The sequence below is a fragment of the Hippichthys cyanospilos genome, chromosome 6 (assembly GCF_059441005.1).
Source record: "Hippichthys cyanospilos isolate Australia breed blue-spotted pipefish chromosome 6, RoL_Hcya_1.0, whole genome shotgun sequence".
Taxonomy (NCBI): Eukaryota; Metazoa; Chordata; class Actinopteri; order Syngnathiformes; family Syngnathidae; genus Hippichthys; species Hippichthys cyanospilos.
The window spans coordinates 13809767-13827782 of NC_142374.1; the positions used below are offsets into that span (position 1 = coordinate 13809767).

Genomic DNA, 18016 nt, shown 5'->3' on the forward strand with positions numbered 1-18016 from the left:
ACGGAGGGACGGACGGACTGGCGGATGTTTAGATGAATGCACGGGTGGATTTTGTGACCGTCATGAACAAGGTGAGGCAGCCAGAGGGTAGGAGGTCTCTGCAAACAAGTCGCTTTCCTGCCAGGTTAGAAATATCAGTACCTAGTTAAAACTCATATTCGATAAGAAATTCAATCGCCAATGTGCCAAATGTTGCAATAGCGATACACTAAGTAAGTTTGAAAAAGTATGTGTGCAAAAAAAAGACAAAAACACACTTTTTGAATCAGACCAATCCCTTCATTTACTAGAGGAACATTTTTTTATATACAAATTTGATGTCAACAACAAAAGAAGAAAAGGGTATGAAAAGCCATACTAAACCATCTATCCATCCATCCATTTAAGTTGCAAGCCTGTTGATGCCTTTGCCAGTTGACTATGGCCACTATATGGTGGACACCTGGACCTGGTTGCCAACCAATCAATTTAGTATGTCCAATCAACCTGCCATTCATGTTTTTGAAGTGTGTGAGGAAGCCACAGTGCCCAGAGAGAAACACCACACAAGAAGGCCAGAGTGAAGTGGATTTGCTCCATTAAAAGAAAAGCCCAAAATAAGACCACTAAAGTATGGTATTTTCTCAGTATGAATTATTATGAAATACCATTGTGACAGAAGGCAGAATAGTAAAAGCTGTGATTAGTGAAGGAAACGGTGAGCTTCCTTGATGCAAATGAATTCTTCAGGCGCACAGCTTCCAACGAACCAAAGTCCAGCTGTACAAAATAAATGTTTAGATATTGTCACATTATGTTCTCATCAAAGATAAAGGATTGATTCACTTACTGTCCTCATTTATCGCTACGCATTCACCATTACCGGGCTCTCCAACACTGGTTGCAAAGTTGCGGTAATCTTCAACTGTGCCATCAGTCCATATGAAGTCACCATCCTGGAAGACAACGTGAAATTTCAATGAGTTACACATGACGATATCGACTGCTTGGCCATGCATGTGCTAATTGTTTGTCACAGCCTAAATCATATCGATTGTGTTTCACATTCAATATCATACTGAATCATGAATCATGAAACTGAGTCAAACCGCAGTTTGAGATTGTTAATGTACAGCACAGGTGATTGGCTGTGACAGTAAATGGGTCATTCCAGAATTGGAGGACATTTTACGCCCATTTTACACAATGCTAAAATATGTGTTTTCTGAGTAAATTTACAACTCACCAATCACTGACCAAAAACAAACAAAAAAAAAAACGAAAGCGAAAAGAATGGAGTAGCCCCACAAATAAGGGTTTTCTCTTGTTTCACACCCTGTAATGATCAAATTGAATATCAATTGAAACTGTACAAATGGAATTCTTTTTTTTTTTTTTTTTTTAATAAAATATCCTCTAATTCTGGAATGCCCCAAATGGAGAATGTTTCCGGAAAGAAAAGTGAAATCATTTACAGATGAACTAAAATTGTGCTTTTTTTGACAAATGTCAAACTCTATAAGTGGAAAATACATGATGTGTTTTAGCGTGTTTTGACAAATTCCTAGCATTGAAATGCTGACACCCTCAACACTATGCCTTCTTTCCTTAAACATGTGAAAAGATTGAGTCTGGACCTCTCCTTTTTCATCTGGTGAAAATACGTCTACTGAACATAAAGGGAGAGGCCTAAAACAGGACATTCATACTGGTCAGTGATTCACCAGAATTGCATCATGGAGTCCAATCCAGGCAAAGCCATCATCATCATCACCCGCAGCAACCAGTTGCTGAACAACTGCATTTTCAATATCATTGTGGATGGAAACCAAATTTCCCCCAAGGATATTGCAGACCGCCTGATGAAAAAGAATAAAAAGGCAAAACAAGTTGATTTCACCAGGCAGTTGGCCCGCCAATTTGACGCTGAGCTGAAATTTCAACCATGAGATAGATTGTAATTGCCCTAAATGAATGGCATCTGTACCTCTGCATCTGCATAGTTTCTTTCTTCTTCTTGGTAAATGTAACATTGACAGTCCAACTGAGTCCATCCTTCAGGACAGGTAATGTCTGCAGAACAATTGTATTTTTTCCATAAGAAAAGGAGACAAAAGTGACGACAAAACTATAAAAATGTGCATTGGATAAATTTAAATTACCTTTTGAAAATAGAGGGACAGACCACTTGGAAGGAGAAATTCCCATGGTTACCATCAGAGTGAACATTGAAAGAAAACATCAATACAGTACATTAAACTCATTTGTTAATACGTGTTGATTTAAGTCATCGAGAGTTTGACTTACGACTCCAGTCAACAGTCCATAGATTCCATAAAGGAGGAAAAATGAGCGAAGAGCAAATTCCATCTGTATAGTATTGCAAAACAGTTCATCTTTCTAGCAATAAAAAATGATTAATTTTTCATTTAAACCTGCGAATCAAGAATGCTGTCAACAATGAAAGTGTTAAATTAATTTGGAAAAGTAGGGTGTAAAATTACCTGTGGAGTTGTGATGTTTGAGATTGCGTGATGCTAAATGTAGTGAGTGTTAGTAAATGATGCTTCTTTTTATATGTTGGCCTGCCAGTCATGGAATGTTAAATGTGTCACGTGACACATGTGGCCACCTTCTATAATTGACATTAAACACTATTAAACAACTAAGATGATTGGGAAACAACAACAGAAAACAAAATAATTGTATAGTCATTGTTCTGTCTTTGACAAGCAGGTTTTTTGACCAGAGTGAGACGCTGAGACTAATGAGGTTATGCATAGTTAATTATAATGGACTCGCAGCATGCCAGTGGAATCGCACCTCCCGGTTGTATGAGTGAACAAGACAAAAAAGTAAAGTTGAGAACAATTCTGCTTAAATCTATATTTCCTTCATTGAGCCATGCTGGACTTAATTTTTTTGACAATTATGTCAGACATTGCCTGCAACATGTTTTGTTTATTTGTTTTTTGTTTGTACCATTATTTGATACCGTCTTGTCTTCCTGTGGTCCGTTACTGAAAAGTACAATACAACAAGACACAGTACAAAGTCAAACACACTGAGCTTCAACCTACATTTAAGGTGAAAAGGAGGGTGAAAGGTACATTTGGCTTTGATATGTTGTACCGTGACAGCAATGTCTCCCTTCATTTATCACAAGCTGAAGTTTAGGATTAATAGTATTAATTTAACATCCCCAAATCAATCCTCGGTGTGTTTAACTGTGCGTTAAATCAAGTAAAAAAATGTTGCCAATATAAATTACTGGTGATTAAGTTTGGGGCTTTTTTCAAGCATGCGCTGCCATTCAGAGTAAAGTTATATCTGCAGCAAAGGTGTAGAAGTTAAGGTATGGACTGAAACAATGAGCTTTGTTCTCACCTTGTTTAGGCACCTAATTAAGTGCCTTTCCAGGCTGTAAGTCAAGTAATTAAGTAGCAGTTAAGTAATTAAAGTGTTTTAAGGTGTGCCATACATGTGAAATAATTCAAAAGTAAAATTGGTACTGTAATATACAGTACAGATACAACACAATGAAATATAAATATCCAAATATAAAGTCCACATGGAAATTAAGCTTACTATTATTAACTCCAATTTGAACTTGTTTTTCTGCCACAAGCCAATCCCATCCAGAAACGATGGGGGACAATGGAATCAGAAGCTTGTTCCTCAAACACAGTCAACTCGTTTCGTTTTTGTTAACAGAAAAGTTTAAACTTTTTTCTGCGCTTCCTATAGAACATACTTTTAGGGCTGCCGTCATTCATGATCTCCAACTGGAAGTCAATCATCTTGTACAGCCATATAAGATTAACTAGTTTGGCTAGACAGTAGTGCTTGAATTCCTTATCCCGATAAATAATTATTTCCAGTGGTACTCCTGGTATTGCCTGTGAAAAGCTCTTCTTGCTGGGCCTTTTCACATTCCTATATCCATTTTTAAAAGACTTCTTACTAGTTTTGCTTTACACTATGCATGAGCTTTTCGCTTTCAAGTGACCAAAACATGTCGAAATAAATTTGGTCAGTTATCTTTTTTTTCCCCCCAAAGATAAAATACAGTGGAGAGATTTATTTTGTAATAAATTGGAATATCAAGTGTAATTTCTGATTGTTATATATATTATATATATCTGATTGTTATATATATATATATATATATATATATATATATATATATATATATATATAAAAAATATATAAAAAAATCCCCCCCCCAAAAAAAAATCTGCAATGCACGGAGGGTGCAGAGATATCACTGTAATAGGAAACCCTAAAGTAAAAACACACCAACAAAGTGTGATATTTCTCAATAAGTATTGATCATTATGAAACTAGTGTGACAGAAGCCAGAATGGTAGAATGAGCAATTAGTGACGAAAACGGTGAGCTTCCTTGATGCAAATAAATTTTGCAAGACCAATTCAGTTTCCAATGAACCTAAGTCCACCTGTATGAAATACATGTTTACATATTACCACATTAAGCTCTTGTCAAAGATAAAGGATTGATTTAACTTACTGATCTCATTAATCGCTACACAATCACTACTGGGGTTGGGGTCTCCAACATCAGTAGCAAAGTTGAGGTAATTCTCAACTGTGCCATCAGTCCATATGAAGTCAATGCTCTGGAAGACAAACTGTAATATGAATGAGTTACACATGTAGAAAAATATTGCTTGGATATGCATGTGCATGTGCTATTTCTGTCAAATATTCTGCACATATAATTTGGTTGTAGAGGAGTTCCAAGAGATTCATTGTATGGCATACCTCAAAACTCTGTAATTAATTAACAATGAGAAACTACAGTCTGGCAAGTCATTTAATTACGGTAGTCATTTAATAACCGTCAAACAATGTGAGAGCAGAGTCAAATGTTTCAGTCCATACCTTTCCTTCACTGATTTTGCTGAGCTACTCTTATAGCTGCAGATCTAACATTAGTCTGCAAGGCAACGTATGCGAGAAAAAAGCCCCAGAATGTATTGGCCAATCAGCTTGCGAATGATATCAGCTTGTGAATGAAAACCTTCTTCTATAGTTGTTGTCCAGGCATTTGTGAATGAGAACCGACATCTACCGTTTGAGTGTCATGTAAATGATGGAATAATTGTAGATATGTATATATGTTATCATATAAAAACACATTGCTTGCACACCTCTTAACCCACTCAATCACACACAGACGAACACACACATATACACACGCACACACACACTCACACACACACTACAGACATAAACAACTCCTTATATGGTATTATTTTGAAACTTGTAACCGCCCGGAAGACCCTGGTGCTCTCTCCCTCTTTTGCAAAAGATTGTGTTTGACTCCGAGTTTTGGCTTTTCTCCAGTCTCTCATTATTGATAACTCTGACATAAAGCATGGTAATGCCATCCAGTAGACATGATTGTTAAATGCACTCTTGTCCTTTCCTGCTTTCCCTCATATGTGCTTTAATAAACATGATGATGTAATGTAGCCAAGGGTTAAATCACTTAGCTGGCATCGTTTTCGTGTTTCACTAATATGACAGTGAGGAGTTTCAATTGCAGCGTAACAGCAGAACTACAGACATGGTATTAAGTTTAATTCTTCGTACAAAAACAGAAAAAAATGAATATGTGTGAGTGCAGTGTGTCATGAGTGCAGACAAAAGTAGACCAGTGCCTGACAAATGACGAACCAAAAAAAAAAAGACGCACCATTGATTACAATTTTGTCTGGCTTGAAAAAATGATTACAGGAAGATGGCAGTGTGGTGATAACTGTCGGGCCAACAAAAAAATGTAAGCTGCCCACCATTGTATTTGATCTTTCATTTTTGTTATCTCTACATTATTAATATCCTGAAATGTTTATGTTTCAAGCAATATACTCAGTAAATTTAAAAACGTCTGTTTAAAAAAAGTGTGCATATAATGTGATCAAAAAAGAGACAAAAACAAATTTTGAATCCGACAGAACACAAATTTGTTTTACAAAAAGAAATTGCCTGCTGATAAGAGCTTTCTGGGGTGCATTTCCACTGCAAGGCGGTCACTCTTTTAAGTAACCAATGGGTGAAGAAAAAATGTGCATTCTTTCTCCGATTGACTCTTGGTCAGGAAATGCAAGATTGAAGTATTTTTCCCCCTAATTAAAGACACCTTTTCATCCATTTAACCTCAGCTTCATTTTAATTAGAATGCCAGGCACCGCTAATATAATCGTGTCACTATGTGAGATTACAGCCTCACGGAAAGGAATGGAAAGGTACAATAGTACTGTTACTGTATAAGGTTTAATAACTTAACATTTAAGTAACTATATGTACTGCAGTAGCTCAATGGCCGAGGAGTGGCCGTGACAAGGGCATTTACAGTGAACTCATTAGTCTCGCATGCAGGAACCCTCTGAAACACATCTCTCCGCATTTCTTTTTTCTCCCCCCAAAAAATCTGCGATGCACTGAGGGTGCGAAGTAGGGAGGGATCACTGTAATAGGAAAAACCAAAAATAAAAAAGACACAACGTCTGATATTTTCTCAGTAAGTATTGCTCATTAAGAAACTTTATTGTGATAGAAGGCAGAATGGTAAAATGAGCAGTTAGTGCGGCAAACGGTGAGCTTCCTTGATGCAAATAAATTCTGCAAGACCAATACAGTTTGCGACGAACCAAAGTCCACCTGTATGAAATACATGTTGATATATTACCACATTAAGCTCTCGTCAAAGATAAAGGATTGATTTAACTTACTGATCTCATTAATCGCTACACAATCACCACTCGTGTTGGGCTCTCCATCACTAGTAGCAAAGTTGAGGTAATTCTCAACTGTGCCATCAGTCCATATGAAGTCAAGGGTCTGGAAGACAAAGTGCAATATCAATGAGTTACACATGCAGAAAATTACTGCTTGGATATGCATGTGCTAAATGTATGTTATCATAGCCTAAATCATATACTGTGCACTAGGTTTCAAGTTCAGCATCTTACTGAATCATTGTGAAACTTAGTAAAACGGGAGAGATTTAGAATGTGGAACACAGGTGAGTGGATGTTACAGTAAATGTACAATGTTTCTTGAAATGAAAATGGAATCATTCGCAGTTGAAATAAAGATGTACTTGTTTGATAAATGTTTAAGTGGAGAAATTTGTGTATGTTTCGATGAATTCCTAAGATTGAAATGCCGACACCCTCAACACTATGCCTTCTTTCCTTAAACATGTGACAAGATTGTGTCTGGAGCGACTAATCCTTTTTCATGTGGTAAAAATACTTCTACTGTACACAAGAGACAGGCCTCAATCACAACTGATCAATGATTCACCGCTAATGCGTCATGGAGTCCAATCCAGGCAAAGCCGTCAGCATCTTCACCCGCAATAACCAGTTGTTGAACAATTGCGTTTTCCAGGTCATTGTGGATAGAGACCAGATTTCCACCGAGGATATTGCAGACCGCCTGAAGAAAAAGAATTAAAAAAAAAAAAGAGGGAACCGGTTGATTTCACTTGTTCAGAAATCCAGGCAATTGGCACAATTTTTTGACGCCCAGCTAAAATTTCAACCATGAGACAGGTCGAACGCTGATTATAATTTCCCTAAGTCAAAAGCATCGGTACCTCTGCATCTGCAAAGTTTCTAACTTCCTCTTGGTAAATGTAACAGTTACAGTCCAACTGAGTCCATCCTTCTGGGCAGGTAATGTCTGCAGCACAATTTGATATTTGTATTCCATAAGAAAAGCAGACAAACTTGATTACAAAACTCCAAAGTTGTTCAATGGATAAATTAATATTACCTTTAGAAAATATAGGCGCAGACCACTGTGAAGAAGAAAATCACAAGGTTACCATCAGTGTGAACACTGACACAAAGAAAAACATTAATATAATATAACACTCCTCCTGTATTTACAAAAGTCAAACACTTTTGTGGATACAGTATATGTGGGTTTAAATCATCGAGTGAGATTTTGACTTACGACTCCAGTCAACGTCAACAGTCCATTGATTCCGCAAAGGAGGAAAAACGAGCCAAGAGCAAATTCCATCTGTATAGTGTTACAAAACAGTTACTATATCTACCAATAAAGAAAGATTTTTATTTTCATTTAAACTTCATTTGCTGAAAGTGTCACATCAAATTGAGTTTGAAAAGTAGGCTATTAAGTTACCTTTGCAGTTGTGATGTTTGATCCTGAGAATGAGAATGATGATTCCTTATATATATGTGTTGGCTTGCCAGTCATTAAATGTTCAATGTGTCAATTAACACGCTAAACCAGCTACTGTAATTATGAACAAGTCATGAGGTAATTGGGAAAAACAACAACAACAACAACAACAACAAAATTCAATCTGTTTACAATACCTATTATTTGATCCCAATTTGTCTTCCTGGGCTCCATTATTTAAAAGTAACACTACACACGAGGTTAAACAAATAAAAGACCCATTATAAAATAAAACACACGGAGATTAACTAACAAAACCACCAAACAATTTTTTTAAAAAATGGCTGCATACACAATTACTCACTGTCACAATGGCTCAATGCCCAGGTATGAACCTAATCTACTTTAGTTTTGATTTATTTGACACGCATAAAGACAATCAACGGCACACCTCTAAACTATGCAATTAATTAACAATGAGAAACCAATTACATAGGCTGGTAAAAGTTTTTGTTTTTTTAATTTGTTGCACAAACAACGTGAGAACAAAGTTAAATGTTTCAGTCCACTTTTCCTTCACCATTTTCAAATTTGCTTGGCCATGTACAGTGCAGCTGGTTGTCATCCACATACACAGCATAATTTAGTGCAGTTTGCTTAACACTGAATTTAACCAAATTAATTGAAACCAATTTGGTCACTTTTAGTAAAAACTACAAAAGTAACATGCCAAGGGAAAAAAAAATACATATAATAGGCTTGTAGTTGTTAAACTCATCTGTGTTTATAAATAATTCCTGTGCTAATATTGTTATGTTCTGGGTGGTGTGTGTGTTATTTTTTTGCTCACTATCGGGGTTTTCTGTTCTTTTCTTGTCTGGGCTTTCGTTCATGTTTCTGTATACCTTGTCAGTGCCTTGTTGATGTGATTGCGTCCACCTGTCTGTGTCAACCTGCCTTGCCTGTATTGGTCAATCAGCTTGTGAATGACATCAGCTTGTTAATGAAAACCGTCTCCAATAGTTGTTGGTCGGGCAGTTATAAATGAGAACCGACATCTCCCGTTTGAGTGTCATGTAAAGCATGATACTGACATTCAGTAGACATGATTGCTAAATGCACTTTTGTCCTTTCCTGCATTCCCTCATATGTGGGTTAATAAACATGAAGGTGTATTGTAGCCAAGGGTGAAATCCCTTAGCTGGTCTTGTTTTCGTGTTTCACTTATATTACTGTGTGGAATTTCAATTGCAGTGTAACAGTAGACCTACGGGCATGGTATTAACTTTTAAGTCTAAGTACAAAAACAGAAAAAATGAATTAGTGTGAGTGCAGTGTGTCATGAGTGCAGACGGAAGTAGACCAGCCCCTGACGAATGATGAACCAAAAAAAAAAAAAACAAGTAAAATGATGGACCAATGATTACACTTTTGTCTGGCTTGACAAAATGATGGACCAATGATGACGGCACCCCTGCGCTGATAATTGTCGGACCAACAAAAAAAATGTAGGTTGCCCACCTTTGTACAGTATATGACTTTGCATTATTGTTATCTCTATATTATTAATATACCAAAATGTTTATGTTTCAAGGAATATACTCAGGAAATTTGAAAAAGTGTGATTAAAAAAGAGACAAAAACATATTTTAAAGCTGACAGATATTTTTTTGTTTCAAATTTGTTGTAAAGTACGTGGAGGAATCTCGAAGAAAAAAATGTACTAATAGGAAAACACACGGCAACACACTGTGAGCAGCACACGAACAGATGAGACAGGGAGACGAGAGAGCCCGCTACAGAGAGAAAAACAACACGGTGGAAAGTGGAAAGGTCGGAAAATGGATAGGAAACGCTGTGAAATTTGGACTCATTTCAACTCTATCGAATTAACGGAGAGTTTAAGTAAATATGTGTACTGTAGTAGTGTGACGTCCAAGGAGTGTCCGTGGCAAGTGCATTTCCAGTTAACTTATTTGTCTAGCATGCATACGTCTCTGCAATTTTTTTTCCCCCCAAAAATCTGCAATTCACTGAGGGTGCGATAGACAGGGCGTACTGTAATAGGAAACCCAAAAATATAAAAGAAACCCACAAAATCTGAAATTTTCTCGATGAGTGTTGATCATTTGGAAACTTTATTGTCACAGAAGGCAGAATGGCAAAAAGAGCAATTAGTGGAGAAAACGGTGAGCTTCCTTGATGCAAATAAATTCGGCAAGACCAGTACAGGGTGCAACGAACCAAAGTCCACCTGTACGAAACACATGATGACATATTAGCACATTATGCTTTCATCAAAGATAAAGGATTGATTTAACTTACTGATCTCATTAATCGCTACACAATCACCACCCATGTTGGGCTCTCCAACACTAGTCGCAAAGTTGAGGTAATTCTCAACTGTGCCATCAGTCCATATGAAGTCAATGCTCTGGAAGACAAAGTGCAATATCAATGAGTTAAAAGTACCCCTTGGATATGCATGTGCTAAATTTACGTCATCGTAGCCTAAATCAAATACAGTACTGTGCACTGTGTTTCACTTTCAGCATAATACTGAATCATTATGCGATTTGGACTGCGGAACGCAGGTGAGTGGATGTTACAGTAAATGTACAATGTTTCTTGAAAGGAAAATGGAATCATTTAGAGTTGAAATAAACTTGCGCTTGTTTGACAAATGTTTAAGTGGTGAAGTACATGGCGTGTTTTAGTGTGTTTTGATGAATTCCTAACATTGAAATGCTGACACCCTCAACACTATGCCTTCTTTCCTTAAACATGTGACAAGATTAAGTTTGGAGTGATGACTCCTTTTTCATGTGTTAAAAATACTTCTACTGAACACAAGAGACAGGCCTCAATCACAACTGGTCAATGATTCACCGCTACTGCGTCATGGAGTCCAATCCAGGCAAAGCCGTCAGCATCTTCACCCGCAATAACCAGTTGTTGAACAATTGCGTTTTCCAGGTCATTGTGGATGGAGACCAGATTTCCACCGAGGATATTGCAGACCGCCTGAAGAAAAAGAATTTAAAAAAAAAAGAGGGAACCGGTTGATTTCACTTGTTCAGAAATCCAGGCAGTTGGCACAATTTTTTGACGCCCAGCTAAAATTTCAACCATGAGACAGGTCGACCGCTGATTATAATTGCCCTAAGTCAAAAGCGTCGGTACCTCTGCATCTGCAAAGTTTCTAACTTCCTCTTGGTAAATGTAACAGTGACAGTCCAACTGAGTCCATCCTTCTGGGCAGGTAATGTCTGCAGCACAATTGTATTTTTTCCATAAGAAAAAAAGACAAAAGTGATGACAAAACTACAAAAGTATTCTTTGGAAAAAATTATATTACCTTTTGAAAACAGAGGGAAAGGCCACTTTGAAGAAGAAAATCACATGGTTACCATTAGAGTGAACATTGAAACAAAGGAAAACATCAATATAATATGTCAAACACTTTTGTAAATACAGTATATGTGGGTTTAAATCATCGTGTGAGATTCTGACTTACGACTCCAGTAAAAAATCCATTGATTCCACAAAGGAGGAAAAACGAGCGAAGAGCAAATTCCATCTGTGTAGTTTTGAAAAAGTTAATAATTCTACCAATAAAGAAAGGATTTATTTTTCATTTGAACTTCATTCGCTGAAGGTGTCACATCAAATTGAGTTTGAAAAGGAGGATATTCAGTTACCTTTGCAGTTGTGATGGTCGATCCCTAGAATGAGAATGACAATGACGATTCCTTATATATATATACCTGAAATGTTCAATGTGTCAAATAACACGTTAGGCCAGGTACTGTAATTAGCAATAAACAAGTCATGTTCATTGATGAAAAAACAAAACAAAACAAAGGTGACAACTGTAAACGAAATAATTTCATCACTGCTCTGGCTTTGATAAACATGTTTTGGACCAGGGTGAGTCTGTGGGAACCAAACCCCGAGACTATTGAGCATGTCCATAGTTAATGATAAGGTGTATTGGAGAGTGAAATCGCTGAATAGCAGATCACGGTTGAGAAATCAGAGGTTTGTACATCAAGACAAACAGAATAGTTCAGTTGCAAACACTTCTATAGACTTGTCGCAATTACATCAGACAGTGCTTAGTATATTGTTTTGTTTTGGGTTTTTTGTTTGTTTTGGGTTTTGTTTTTAGGTGCCGATCCCTGTTATTTTGGATTGTGTATCTGTAGAAGTTGTCAAGAGTCTTTGCTGACATGCCACATTTTTTCAGTCTCTGCAGAAAGTACAGTCTCTGTTGATCTGTCCAGTGTTGTGGGACTAGGTGAGATCCTCACTGATGTGCGTGCCGAGAAATTTGAAGGCTTTCACCCTCTCCACCTCAGTCCCATCGATGGATAGTGATACTGTATGTGCGGCTCCACCTGTCGCCTTGGGTCTATGATCAGTTCTTTGGTGTTGTCCATGTTGGGGTGGAGATTGTTGCTCTGAAACCAGGCCTCCTGTATGCTGTCTCGGCCCCGCCAGCGATCAGCCCGACTGGAGTGTCGTCTGCACTTTTAATTATGCTGGTGTTGTTTTTCACAAGTGAATAGTGTGTTTAAAGTCCTGGTGCTGGGTGTGCGTCTGGGGACTCTGACAGATTGGGGTCCGCCAGTGAGGAAGTTCAGCACCCCGTTACAGAGGGAGTGTGCCAGAACACACTGAGATTAATTAATAAAACCACAAAACGATTTAAAAAAAATTGGCTGCATATAGTTAAGAATACGCAATGTCCTTACACATTTTGGGGGAAAAACGATTTATTTGTGAGGTGGTTCACACTTCCAAAATACCATTTTTCTCTGAGTACAAATCCCCCCCAAATTTTCCCTCATTTTCATCCCTCATATTTGAGGAGTCGACTTCTACCCACACAAACCAGACCAATGTTCTCCACATATCTGTGTTTGGATACCATTAATTTGAATGCAAAATAAGTGATAATGTCATTTACAAGGCTTAAAGTCATTATATATACCTCTAATTTGATATACAGTAAAACTCCTCTACAATGATAACTGCATGTGCCAAAAAATCCCCCATTGTCAGAAAATACATGCTTTGAAGCCTTTTCATATTTCTTAGTCCCACATATAAGGAAAAAAAGAACTCTTTCTTTTTTTAATGTTGGATGGTTTTGTTTTTAACTTCAGTCAGATTGTAGATTGCACAATACATTTTTTTATGTTTACGTCTGAGACATAGTTTTGCTTGTGAAAAGTCCCCTATTGTGAAAAAATTATGGCTGCAAATATGATTTGGTTGTCGGGAGTTCTACTGTAGTATTATTATTTGGAAGGAAAGTTTACCCGCCAATTTTATGTTCTATTTATTTGACACTAAGAAAGGCAATGTATTGCATGCCTTGAAACTTTTTAATTCCTTAACTAGAAACTACAGCCTGGCCAGGCATTTAATTAGTTGCTCAAACAACGTGAGTATAGAGTCAAATGTTTTAGTCCATACCTTTCTTTCAACGTTTTTGCTGAGCGACTCTTTTGCTGCAGATCTAACGTAGTTGCATGGCAGCGTATGCTGAAAAAAAGCCCCAGAATGAATGGTCATTGGATGTTAAAATAAATACAACTCAACATAAACTTGTGATTAAAGTGTCAATTGCCCTTGGCCTTATACAGCTGGGTGTTATTCATGTACACAACATTTTCTTACTTGTGCAAATTGCTTAACATTTATAGCGCACTGAAGCTTCAATGATGATTTCGTAGTAAGTTATTATTTTCATTTATTTACATACATTTGTGTACTACAAAAAATAGCTCAATTTATTAACTCACACAATATTGTGCCCTTTTTTTCCCCCTAATTTTTAATTAAAAAAAAGAGTGAATCGAGGAGTGAATCCATTGTTACAGGTCAAATCGATACTAAAGTTAATGTCAGTATAAATGTAATAATGTCAGTAATACCAGTTACTGTTACATGGTATATTTATTCATTTATTTTTTCTAGCTTCTCATAAGTCCATCACACAAATCTTTTTTTTTTCAATCAAGTGTATCTTCACGATTGTTTAATACTTTTTGGAGCCCTGTTTGATTTTTACATAAAGTATTTTTAGTTCCAATTTCAGGTTTACCTGAGTGTGCTTTGATTCTAACCTTTAATGTCTGCCTCCCCATATGGCTCTATTTCATTATTATATCATGTATTTATTTCCTCTCTGTGAGCCGTCACCTTACCATGGTGGAGTGGTTTTCGTGTCCCAATGATCCTCTGAGCGAAGTTGTCCGAAGTATTATGCTCCTGGAAGGATCACCCATGACAAACAGGTCCTGGGAGAGGGGCCAGATTAAGCACGGCTCATAGACCCCTCTGATGAATAAAATAAATCGAGTCAGGTTTCCTTCGCACTGATGAGGGTCAACGGGGTCCCCCTCTGGAGCCAGGCCTGGAGGTGGGGCTCGTTAGCGAGCACATGGTTGCCGGGCCTGCACCCATGGGGCCCGGCCGGGCACAGGGTTAGGGTTAGGGTTAGGGTTAGGGTTAGCTTGAAATCAGTAATTCTTCTAATAGATGTCAGTCACATTCAGACCTGATGTACTTCAGTTTTGATTTATTTGAGACGCATAAAGACAATCAACGGCACACCTCTAAACTGCACAATTACTTAACAATGAGAAACTAATTACATACGCTGGTAACGTTTTTTTTTTTTTTTTAATTTGTTGCTCAAGGTAAGAACAAAGTTTCCCTTCACCATTTTTGCCAAGCTACTCTTTTGGAGCAGATCTCGTTTTTATTTTGCATGGCAGTGCATGCGAGAAAAAAAATCTTATAATAAACGTCAAATTTTCTTTGCCAGGTACAGTACAGCTGGTTGCCATCCATATACACAGCATATTCTAGTGCAGTTTGCTTAACATTGAAATCAGCCAAATTAACTTAAACCAATGTTGTCACGTTTATGAATGAGAACGTGTGAATGAAAACCTTCTTCCATAGTTGTTGGTCGGGCAGTTATAAATGAGAACCAACATCTACCGTTTGAGTTTTATGTAAAGCATGATCATGCCATCCAGTAGACATGATAGCTAAATGCACTCTTGTCCTTTCCTATTATAACCTTGGGTTAAATGTCTTAGCTGGCCTTGTTTTCGAGTTTCACTTTTATTAGTGCATGGAGTCTCAATTGCAGTGTAACAGTAGAACTAAAGACATGGTGTTAACTTTAAGTCTATGTACAAAAACATAAAGAAAATAATTATTGTGAGTGCAGTGTGTCATGAGTACAGACAGAAGTAGACCAGCGCCTGACAAATCATGGCCCCAAAAAAAAGGCAAACGGCATTTTTGTCTGATTTGAAAAAAATGATGGACCAATGATGACGGCAAGATGGTGGTGCGCTGATAAATGTCGGTCCCCCCGAAAAAGTAAGTTGCTCACCTCTATATGACCCAGCAGTATTGTTATCTTTATATTAATGAACTGTTTCAAGCAATATACTCAGTAAATTTGAAAAAGTCCAATTAAAAAAGAGACAAAAAACATTTTGAAGCTGACAGAATTTTTATTGTTCGTGGTTTCGTTGTCAATAACAGAGAAATGTCGAAGAAAAAATGTATTAATAGGAAAACACAAAAATTAAAGACACCAAAAAAGTGTGATATTTACTCAATTTGGCATTAATCATTATGAAACTTTATTGTGACAGAAGGCAGAATGGTAAAATGTGCAATTAGTGGAGGGCACGTTGAGCTTCCTTGATGCAAATATATTCTTCAGCAAGCACACAAGTTCCAACGAACCAAAGTCCACCTGCACAAAATACATGTTTTCGTATTACTCCATTATATTCTCATCAAAGATAAGGACTAAAGATAAGGAGTTTACTTACTGAGCTCATTAATCACGACACATTCACCAGAACCGGGCTGTCCAGCACCAGTAGCAAAATTAAGGTAATCCTCAACTGTGCCGTCAGTCCATATGAAGTCATTATTCTGGAAGGCAAAGGGAAATTTCAGTGAGTTACTCACGACGATATCAACTGCTTGGAAATGCATGTGCTAATTGTTTGTCACAGACTAAATCATATAGTACATTATGTTTTACTTTCAACATCATACTAGATCATGATGAAACTGAATTAAACTGGAGAGATTTGGAGTGTGGAACACAGTTGATTGGATGTTACAGTAAATGTACAATGTTTCCTGAAAGAACAGTGGAATCTTCTACTATTGAACTAAAGTTGTGCTTGTCTGACAATTGTATACCTAAGTGGAGAAATAGATGATGTGTTTCAGTGTTTTTTGACAAATTCATAACATTGAAATGCTGACATCATCAATACTATGCCTTTCCTTAAACATGTGACAAGATTTAGTCTGCAGAGTCCACTCCTTTTTCCCTTACTGAAAATACGTACTTCTACTGAACATAAGATACAGGCCTCCATCAGAACATTTATACAGGTCAATCATTCACCAGAATTGCATCATGGAGTCCAATCCAGGCAAAGCCATCGTCATCATCACCCGCAGCAACCAGTTGCTGAACAACTGCATTTTCAAGATCATTGTGGATGGAAACCAAATTGCCCCCAAGGATGTTGCAGACCGCCTGATGAAAAAGAATAAAAAGGCAAAACACGTTGATTTCACCAGGCAGTTGGCACGCCGTTTTGACGCTGAGCTAAAATGTCAACCATGGGATAGATTGTAATTGCCCTAAATGAATGGCATCTGTACCTCTGCATCTGCATAGTTTCTTTCTTCTTCTTGGTAAATGTAACATTGACAGTCCAACTGAGTCCATCCTTCTGGACAGGTAATGTTTGCAGCACAATTTTATATTTTTCATTCAATAAGAAAAGCAGACAAAAGTGATTACAATACTCCAAAGTTGTTTGTTGGATAAATTTATTTTACCTTTTGAAAACAGAGGGAAAGGCCACTTTGAAGACGAAAATCACATGGTTACCATTAGAGTGAACATTGAAACAAAGGAAAACATCAATATAATATGTCAAACACTTTTGTAAATACAGTATATGTGGGTTTAAATCATCGCGTGAGATTTTGACTTACGACTCCAGTCAACAGTCCATTGATTCCACAAAGGAGGAAAAACGAGCGAAGAGCAACTTCCATCTGTATAGTTTTGCAAAACAGTTACTATTTCTACCAATAAAGAAAGGCTTTCTTTTTTTAAACTTCATTTGCTGAAAGTGTCACATCAGACTGAGTGGTAGGGTATTACGTTACCTTTGCAGTTGTGATGTTTGATCCCGAGAATGAGAATGATGATTCCTTATCTATATATATATGTCTTGCCCTCCCAGTCATGCAATGTTCAATGTGTCAAATAACACGCTAAACCAGCTACTGTAATTAACCATAACCAAGTCATATGAGGTGATGGGAAAAAAAAAAATAACAAGGCAACAACAGAAAACAACCTCTACCGATCCTTATTATTTGATCCCAATTTGTCTTGCCGGGGTACATGACTTAAAAGTACACATACACGTGAGGTTAAACAATAAAAAGACCCATTATAAAATAAAACGCACTCAGATTAACTAATAAAATCCCAAAACAAAAATCTTTAAAAAAAAAAAAAAAGAAATGGCTGCGTCCAGTTATAAATTCTCAACGTTGGGAAATATGATTTTTTCGTGAGGTTCTTTACATTTCCAAACACCATTTTTCTCTGTGTAAAAGTCAATTAGCTTCTTCCCTCATTTTCATCCCCCATATTTGAGAAGTCAACCTATACTCCCACAAACCAGACCAATTTTCTCCACATATCTGTGTTTGGATAATATTAATTTTAATGCAAAATTAGTAATATGTCATTTACAAGGCTCAAA

At 37.1% G+C, this 18016-nt stretch overlaps 4 protein-coding genes across 4 annotated transcripts; all 4 read right to left on the reverse strand.

Annotated features, from left to right (window-relative positions):
* Positions 1-413: 413 nt before the first annotated feature.
* LOC148422276 (ladderlectin-like) lies at positions 414-2506 on the reverse strand. Its single transcript, XM_088416817.1, has 7 exons — positions 2484-2506; positions 2287-2349; positions 2142-2166; positions 1967-2052; positions 1704-1838; positions 830-935; positions 414-759 (listed from the first exon to the last, which is right to left on the reverse strand). The coding sequence occupies exons 2-7, from the start codon at positions 2347-2349 to the stop codon at positions 683-685; spliced, it is 492 nt and encodes a 163-aa protein (XP_088272943.1). The 5' UTR covers positions 2484-2506; the 3' UTR covers positions 414-682.
* Positions 2507-6546: 4040 nt separating this feature from the next.
* On the reverse strand, positions 6547-8042 carry LOC148422277 (snaclec 1-like). Its single transcript, XM_088416816.1, has 6 exons — positions 7971-8042; positions 7788-7812; positions 7609-7694; positions 7314-7448; positions 6737-6845; positions 6547-6665 (listed from the first exon to the last, which is right to left on the reverse strand). Exons 1-6 carry the CDS (start codon positions 8037-8039, stop codon positions 6586-6588), a joined length of 504 nt encoding a protein of 167 aa, XP_088272942.1. The 5' UTR covers positions 8040-8042; the 3' UTR covers positions 6547-6585.
* Positions 8043-10336: 2294 nt separating this feature from the next.
* Positions 10337-11874, reverse strand: LOC148422278 (snaclec GPIB-binding protein subunit beta-like). Its single transcript, XM_088416600.1, has 7 exons — positions 11864-11874; positions 11680-11742; positions 11521-11545; positions 11346-11431; positions 11052-11186; positions 10488-10596; positions 10337-10416 (listed from the first exon to the last, which is right to left on the reverse strand). Exons 2-7 carry the CDS (start codon positions 11740-11742, stop codon positions 10337-10339), a joined length of 498 nt encoding a protein of 165 aa, XP_088272726.1. The 5' UTR covers positions 11864-11874.
* Positions 11875-15877: 4003 nt separating this feature from the next.
* On the reverse strand, positions 15878-17294 carry LOC148422279 (lithostathine-1-beta-like). The gene is made up of 6 exons (XM_088416605.1): positions 17232-17294; positions 17087-17097; positions 16893-16986; positions 16630-16764; positions 16037-16142; positions 15878-15957 (listed from the first exon to the last, which is right to left on the reverse strand). The coding sequence occupies exons 1-6, from the start codon at positions 17292-17294 to the stop codon at positions 15878-15880; spliced, it is 489 nt and encodes a 162-aa protein (XP_088272731.1).
* Between the last annotated feature and the right edge of the window lie 722 nt (positions 17295-18016).